This window comes from Cnephaeus nilssonii (genome assembly GCF_951640355.1).
Source record: "Cnephaeus nilssonii genome assembly, chromosome: 13".
In the NCBI taxonomy this organism is placed as follows: Eukaryota; Metazoa; Chordata; class Mammalia; order Chiroptera; family Vespertilionidae; genus Cnephaeus; species Cnephaeus nilssonii.
In genome coordinates, this window is record NC_137084.1 from 6,716,842 (window position 1) to 6,725,096 (window position 8,255).

At 60.8% G+C, this 8,255-nt stretch overlaps 2 protein-coding genes across 2 annotated transcripts; one reads left to right on the plus strand and one right to left on the minus strand.

The window, feature by feature from the left end:
- Positions 1 to 277: 277 nt before the first annotated feature.
- Positions 278 to 1,957, minus strand: GPR152 (G protein-coupled receptor 152; the record flags this gene model as incomplete). Its single annotated transcript, XM_079788000.1, has 1 exon — positions 278 to 1,957. The coding sequence occupies one exon, from the start codon at positions 1,955 to 1,957 to the stop codon at positions 278 to 280; it is 1,680 nt and encodes a 559-aa protein (XP_079644126.1).
- A 1,970-nt stretch (positions 1,958 to 3,927) lies between these two features.
- CABP4 (calcium binding protein 4) lies at positions 3,928 to 6,505 on the plus strand (the record flags this gene model as incomplete). Its single annotated transcript, XM_079788958.1, has 6 exons — positions 3,928 to 4,302; positions 4,589 to 4,619; positions 4,699 to 4,842; positions 5,788 to 5,897; positions 6,222 to 6,369; positions 6,477 to 6,505. 6 exons carry the CDS (start codon positions 3,928 to 3,930, stop codon positions 6,503 to 6,505), a joined length of 837 nt encoding a protein of 278 aa, XP_079645084.1.
- Positions 6,506 to 8,255: the final 1,750 nt, after the last annotated feature.

Consider the following 8,255-nt stretch of genomic DNA (forward strand, 5'->3'; position numbering starts at 1 on the left):
ACATCAGCTGTGACAGTCTGAGGGCTGTTGGGCCACCGTGGGGGGGGAGGGGCAAACATGAAAGAGCCCGGTGGGACCCAGACAGGGACAGGACGCTCACAACAAACTATCTGGGACTTTTGGCCACTTCAGTCTCACTTCCCCCGAGTCCTCCTGCAGCCCCAAGGGACCTGGCGGGGTTTTCCAGGATGCCTTCCACCGCGGCACCCTCCTCTCTGACGGTCTGATTCCGCCGGCTCCTCCGGCTGCCCGGGCAGGCCTGGGCTTTCCTGGACCCTCACGTGGGTCCTGCACCGGGAACCTCCTCTGGGGGGGCACTGCTGGGGTTTTCTCCCTCAGAGGCAGCAGGCATGGCCGGATTCTCAGGGGCCTCCGGGGTGGGGTCCTTGGATGGGGCAAAGGAGGCTCCATCACAGGGGCTGGGGGCTGAGCTGGCAGCAGGTCCAGGGGTCTGGGCCTCAGGGCTCCCCTCTGTCGGGGCCACAGAGTCCAACTGGGGCTGGGCCTTATGGTCCACCTGTTTCTGGGCCGTGGGGTTCAGCTGAGGCTGGGCCCCAGAATCTGACCCTGGCTGGGCCGTGGGGTTCAGCTGAGGCTGGGTCCCAGAATCTGACTCTGGCTGGGCCGTGGGGTTCAGCTGAGGCTGGGTCCCAGAATCTGACTCTGGCTGGGCTGTGGGGTTCAGCTGAGGCTGGGCCCCAGAATCTGACTCTGGCTGGGCCATGGGGTTCAGCTGAGGCTGGGCCCCAGAATCTGACCCTGGCTGGGCCACAGAATCCAACCGTGGCTGGGCCGTGGGGTTCGCCTGTGGCTGGGCCGTGAGGTTTGTCTGTGGCTGGGCTGTGAGGTTTGTCTGTGGCTGGGCTGTGAGGTTTGTCTGTGGCTGGACCAGGGGATTCGCCTGTGGCTGGGCCTCCGCAGTTGGTTCTGGCAGAGTCTGCCCCCCAAAGTCCACTTGGGTCTGTGGCTCGGCCGGCGTGAAGCTGCCTGGCCGCTCCTCGCAGAGCGCGGCCGCGAAGGAGGAGAGCACGGCGCGCAGCAGGGCCCGCAGGTCGGCGCTGGCCAGGAGGCAGAGGAAGGGGCTGAGGCAGCTGTTGAGCAGGATCAGGTAGTCGGAGTAGACCAGCACCTCCCAGAGCAGGTAGCCCGGGTAGATGTCCCACAGGAAGGCCAGATACAGCAGCTGTGCCAGCTGGTACGGCAGCCGCAGGACCACGTAGGCCGACAAAATGGTCTTGGCCACACGGGCGAAGCCACGGCAGGCCGGGGGCCTCGGCCGGCGGCGGCAGCAGGTCCTGCAGGCAGCAGCCTGGGTGAGCACGTGGCAGACGAGCAGCAGGAGGAACGGCAGGAAGCCGCCCAGGATCTCCAGCATGCGCAGCGGCAGCTCCTCGCTGTCCCAGAAGTCCAGGCAGATGACGAGGTCGTACCACCAGACGACCGCCTCGGGGAAGACCAGCCAGGGCACACTGAAGAGGGTGGCCAGCACCCAGACCCCGGCGCAGACCCAGAGGGGCAGGCGGACTGGGCGGCGCCCCGGGTACCAGCGTGGGCAGAGCGCCAGCAGGCAGCGGTCCAGGCTGAGGGCTGCCAGCAGGAAGAGGCCAGAGGAATAGGACACACCCCACAGGAAGTAGTAGAAGCGGCAGGCCGCCGTCCCCAGCGGCCAGTGCCCTCCATGCTGGATCTCCATGATCTGGAAGGCCGCTGCCGCCAGGAACAAGAAGTCAGAGAGAGCCAGGCTGAGCAGGAGCAGGGCCAGCCGCGTGCCTGCCCCCTGCCGGGCCTGCGAGCCAGCCAGCCACGCCATGAGTGCATTGGCCGGCAGCCCCAGGAGCAACAGGGCCACCAGGAAGACCGTATCCCAGCCACCCTGGGGGTAGTAATCCTCGTCATCGAGCTCCGTGCGGGGTCCGTGGCCAGAGACCCCCAGGTTGGCTTCCATAGCAGTATCCATCTGAAGTCCCCAGTGTACTGCTGGACACAGAGTGGGTGCCTGGTAAATCAATGAAGGGTGAATGACTGGGTATGAGAAAGTGCTGTGCATCTCCAGGCCGTCACTGTCCCCCTCTGAGCATCATCATCACATTTTGGGTGGTTACCCTATGCCAGGGACACTAACAGATTACCTCACTTAGTCCTCATGAAATCCATTTTGCAGGTGATGAGAGGACAATGCAGAGGATCAGTGACTTGCCCCAGGTCAGAGGTAGGAAGGGAGACACCAGGACTTGAACTCAGACCTGACCATTCTGCCCCTCGGAATCCCATCGTGTCCAAGTGGACTAAACCAGGGGCTTTATAACCTATTTTTAAAGCTGGTGAATCTTTCCTTTAAGTAAACTTTATAGTGGGACTCCTATGAACTAGAAGGGGGTTCTCAGATGAAAGGAAGGGAGAGTGCCGTAGGGCCCCAGGGAACACAGTTTGAAAACCACTTGGTCAGATCATTACGGGCCCCTTTTTGTCTGGTATCCTGGGGTTCAAGGGTTTAAGATTCCAAAAAGGGAGGGCTCAGGCCCCCTGGGTGCACAGGAATTCAAGGATGACAGAAAGTCTGGGGCCGAGCCCCTCCCCCATCCGGTACAACTCAGGGTGAGGTCTGCAGCTCCAGGCCCCAGTGGCCCGGGGCCAGGAAGGCCGTCCGGGGAGCAACTTGAGTCTCTTCGTCATTCTCCAGCCCCACAGGACCCTCTCCCCAGCTCAGGCAGAAGGTGGCCCCGCTTATCCTCTGAGGCTACTAAGCAGAGAGGGGGGCTCAGCGGTGTGATGAGGATGAGGTGGCTGCCACCCCACTTCCCTCGCTGGTGGAGCGAGTTTCCCGCTGAGGACAAAAAGCCCTGATAACAGCGCAGTCAGGGGATGACGCAGAGGCCACGGAAACGCTGGGCCCGCCTGTGGCCCATGGCTCCCGACGTTTGGCCGTTAGCCCAGTGGCCTCCCACAGCAGCCCACCCGGGGCTTTGGCTTAGACAGACCCCACTCTGCGGGCTCCAGCCCCTGCTGATCGGAGCCCTGGCCTGGCTTACCTGTGAGGAACGGCCGCTGGCTGGAAGGAGCAGGGCGTGCCTGGCTGCCCAGAGGTCCAGCCGTCTGCAGGGCCCCACACCGGGGCCTGCTGCATGGCGCCCGGCGGCGCTGAGGCGGCCGGCATGAAACCCAAGCTGAGAGGACATCAATCATTCATGGGGCCGCTCACCGGGAAACCCTAACCTCGGCCCAGTAGGGCCAAGTGACCAGCCAGGCCCCGGATTCTTGAAAATGCCAGACGGCTGACACCGCCTCACCGTGGGTGTCCCCAGCACAGCGGCAGGCTCTGGGACTCCTCGGGGTCCACCCCCTCTGACCTCACCGCCGTGTCCCTAAACCCAGCATCCAAGGTCTCTCTTCCTCAATTTCACACACTCTCTGCTCCAGCCAGGATGTCACCCAGGCGGGGGCCGCAGGGGGCAATTGGGCCTACGCTGCCCACCTCCCAGCCTTTGCCGACCCTCTTCCTCCTGCCCGAGATGCCTCCCCTTGTCCCCTCCTAGCTAAGTTCTGCCCATGTCACACAACTGGGCTGAGTCCTTGACTCTTCAGCAATGTTGCCTCCATTTCACAGATAAGGCAACTGAGACTTAGGTGAATTTGCTGGGTCATCCGGCTCATAAGTGGGCAGAGCAGCAGTCTGAAGCTCATTACAGCCACCCTGTCCTGGCACTCATCGCTGCTGAGAACAGTTCTCTTGACCCATCTGGCTCTGCCCCGGCCACTCCGGCCAGAGGGCCCGGATTAGGGCCTGGGCTGCCTACCTCACTTAGCCTAATCCCCTCAGGGCCCGATCCCAGGCCAGCAGCTCTCAGGGCGGATAAGCCGCTTTCTGAGTCCCGAGAGCCAAGGGAGCTTCCTCGTGCGGCATCTCTGAGCCCTGTCGCCCGTCTCCACATGGCCACGGAGCAGGGGAGGGGGCAGCACGACCCAGCCCTGGCCCCCAGCCCCCAGAAGTCCCCTGTGGGGGTCATGGCTCCCAGCAGTGGTGCCGAGGGCCAACCCTTGACCAGGACGAGAAGCAAGAGGGAGAGGGGGCTCCAGGGGTCCCGGAAAGGCGCTGGCAGCTCTGGGAAGCAGACCCCCACCCAGTGCCCTGAGGCCCCAGGGGGCAGCGAGAACCCCTCGAGGACAGGAGGAGGACAGGAGGAGCCAGCCCCTGCCGCCCCCGGGCCGGCCTCTCGTCGCCAGTCCCACCGGCATCGTCCTGGCCCCCGGCGCGATGCTGCTCAGAAGACATATGGGCCCCTGCTCAACCTCATCTTTGGGAAGGTCAGGTGGGGCCCGGGCAGGGCTGGGGGCCTGGGAGTGGGGGTGGAACTTGCCCCCCAGGTTCAGCCCACCCTGCCCCTAGACCTCAGACCCAGGGTTCTGTGGGAGCTCAGGGCCCCCGGAGCAGGAAGTGGGGGTTGTCGCTCTTCCTGGGGCCCACAGGTCTTCAGCTGCCTTCTCCTGCCCTTGTGGAACTGGCCCTGCCCAGGCCAGAGTGGGTGGGGGCTGGAGGAGGCTGGCCGAAGTCCTGGCTGGCCCCGGGGACATGCTGGACTCGCCCCTGCAGGACCGAGAGCTGGGCCCCGAGGAGCTGGACGGTGAGTGACCTTTGCTGGAGGCAGCGGGTGGGAGGTGTCCCTGAGCCTGGCTCCTGGGCCTGACCTCCCTCCCCTGCAGAGCTGCAAGCCGCCTTCGAGGAGTTTGACACTGACCGTGACGGCTACATTGGCTACCGGGATCTGGGCACCTGCATGCGGACGCTGGGCTACATGCCCACGGAGATGGAGCTCATCGAGGTCTCCCAGCACGTCAAGATGCGAAGTCAGTGTCGGGCCCACCTGCCTGGGCGGCCCTAAGCGTCCAGCAGGGGTGACGGGGGTGGGGCAGGGAGGTGACAGTTTCCAGGACAGTTTGACATGGGCCCCTTCAGCTGCAGGGACACCAGGGGGCAAGGAAGGCCCTGGGGATTCAGAGACCTTGGGGCTCTATGGGGACTAGGGTTGAAGGAGCCGGCCTCTGACCTCCTAAGAAATGCCTCCTGCTGGCTGGCCATCTCCCCCGCCCCGCCCCTGCCACCCCCCCCCCCTCAAAAAAAAAGAGCCTCCTGAGCGTCAGTGAGGCCTGGTGCGCCAGAACCCTGCCATCCCAGTGATTAGATGTGGGCTGGGCGGACACTGTGTTATCATTAGCTGGTTTGTCAAGCATCAGGTTCGCCTCCATTCCAGGACACCCGCACCTGCTTCCTCCTTTCAGCTCCAGAGCAGGATGCGACTTACGATTTGTGTGGACATTTCAGTTCATGCTCCTTTCTTTCCTCAAAGCTGTTATTTGGCCATCGGTGTGTTTTTATAATTGATGCTATCTTAGAGCGAGGGGCACCATGGTACATTTCTTTAGGGGCATTTACTGCTGCCCACCTACGGGAAAGCCATGAGCTCCAGCCCCATGTGCACCGCTCGGTTCTCTTGCCCCCAGCCTCGGGTAAGGGGGGCAGTTTAGCTAGTCACCCGAGGCCCCGCACCGGTGGCTGCAGAGCCAGGGTTGGGACCAGGGGCTGAGGTTCCAAAGCCTGGTCTCTTTCCCCCACCCGGGTGCTTCACTGAGGGTGCCCCCAGCAGAGAGTGGGGCTCCTGCCTCCTACCCCCCCAGGGTATGGGTGCTGGGTGTTCCTTCTTTCCTGGATGCGGGAGAGCCAGGAGGGACTGGCCGCCCGCTGTCCCTCCCAGGGCCCCAGCCCCCGCTGTGACACTCTGCTTGGGTCCGCAGTGGGTGGCCGTGTGGACTTCGAGGAGTTTGTGGAACTGATGGGCCCGAAGCTGAGGGAGGAGACGGCACACATGCTGGGGGTGCGGGAGCTGCGCATCGCCTTCCGAGAGGTGTGGGGCGAGGCGGCCAGGCGGGCGGTGCGTGGGCGGCTGGAAGGCGTCCTCATGGGTCTCCCACCCAGGCCAGGAGGGACGCAGACTGGGGACCTCAGCCTGGGGAGGCCGAGGGCCCCGCAGAGGTGGGAACCAGGGCCAGGGAGGGGTTGGAGAGGATGTGGCTCACCCCGCTGGGGGGTCCACTCAGGGAGGCTTCCCGGAGCAGGAGAGGGAGGGTTTGGACTATGGGAGGTGGGGCGTCCGAGCACAGCATGTGGTAAGGTGGGGGAGGTGGGGGTGGCTTTGGGTGGGAGGGGCTGAACCCTGCCGGGGTCCCAGTTCGACAGGGACAGGGATGGGCGGATCACGGTGGCAGAGCTGCGACAGGCAGCACCGGCTCTGCTGGGGGAGCCGCTGGCGGATCCTGAGCTGGATGAGATGCTCCGCAATGTGGACCTCAATGGGGACGGCACCGTAGACTTTGATGGTAAGTGTGCTCCCCCCTCCCCCCCTGCTTCCCCCACTCCTCCAGCGCCCAGGCTGAGCCCAGCGCCTCCTGGGATCCCTGACCTGGCCGGGCCATCTCTTCTGCAGAGTTTGTGATGATGCTTTTCACCCACTGAGGCCCCGGACCGGCAGGGGTCATGCTGCACACCCTCCCCCGCGGCCCCAGGATGGAAGGGACCAGCAGGCTTCTCCTGCCCCTGACAACACCTGGCTGGAAACGTGACTTGTCACCTGACCACCCTCCTCCTCACCTCCTTCCCACCTGAGGTGCTAAGAGAAAACCCGCGCTCAGCTGCCTGTCCTTCCCCAGGATGAGCACGACTGGGTCTCTCCAGCCCCTCGGCAGGTAGGGAGCTACCTGGCACGGCAGCATAAGAAATGGGGCAGTTTTGCCCTGGCAGGTGTGGCTCAGTTGGTTAGAGCTTAGCCCCTTATACAGAAAGGTTTCGAGTTCAACTCCCAGTCAGGACACACACCTAGTGGTGGGTTCCATTCTTGGTCAGGGCACGTGTGGAAGGCGACCAATCGGGGTTCCCTCTCACATCAATGTTTCTCTCTCTCTCCCCCTTCCCCCTCTCTAAAATCAATACGCATATCTTCGGGTGAGGATTTTAAAAAGCGGGGCAGTTTTGTGGGGAGGATTGAAAGGGTGGCCTCCCACTACTTATGTGTAGAAATGTTTTTAAAAAAAAAAAGTTGAACTTGAAAGAAAAAAGAGGGATAACCTTAGGTGCCAAAGACAAAGAGAGAACTCCAAGCTGGGTGATGGGAGGGAGTGGACACTGTGGGGGCGTCAGACCGGAGGGTTGAGAGCCGGGACTCTAACACCCAGGAGGAACCAAAGACAGTAAGAGGCTGAGGAGCAAGACCTGACCCTAAGTACATTCGAGGGTCTCAACGGGGTATCCTGTACTTGAAAAGGGAACCAAAATATACTTCCACTGAGCAGCCTGAGGAATTAGCAGGGGTACAGATGTCCAGGGCCTTGAGCGGAAACAGTCACCCTAGAGAGCCCAGAACTCAGGCCTGCACGTCAAGCAGGAGTGTGGTCTGTCCCCATGGCATGAAAAGCTGAAGAAATAGGAAAGAAATTGCTGAAAAGGGCACACTTTCAACCCAGGCACATAGGACTTAACACACACACACACACACACACAAACACACCCTGTCACTTCTGAAGATGAACCAGGTGCTGCCCAGGGCCCAGAGGTCAGCTGGGACCTGCCCTTCCACGCCAGACGCTCGTGCTCCAATCGCCGGCCAGGCCTAGGGAGCGCACCCATGCATGAATTTCGTGCACCGGGCCTCTAGTATTGAGATAAAAGAAGGAAGAGAGACCAATATGCAGCAAGAAGATAGTATTAAAACTGAATAGGGAGATTCAAAAGCTAACAATAGAACTTCTAAAAATAAAGGATATAGCCATTGGAATGAAAAAATATTAATAAGTTAAACAGCAGATTAGAAACAGATTAGAGAGGATTAATGAACTGGAAGCTATGACCTGAGAAATCACCCCTAAGGTAGCACGGAAGGAGAAAAAGATGGAAAAAATTTAAAGGGAAATTACAAGTCATTAAGGAGTTTCAAAAGGAGAAAATATAGAGAAGGGCATGAAGCAATATTCAGAGAGATGAAGTTTTTCCACAAAGACAGTGCCCAGACTGAAGGAGCACATTGGAGCCAGAGAGGAATAAATAAAATTAAATGTATATCTACCCGGAAATAAACACAGATCCTTTATATTCTAAAAAAAAAAAAAAAAGAAGTTATATCTAGATGCACCTGGTGAAACTGCAGAATCAAAGGGAAAGGGAAAGTGGCTCCCTCCCACACACTCTCCTCGGAGGGACGGCTTCCGCAAGA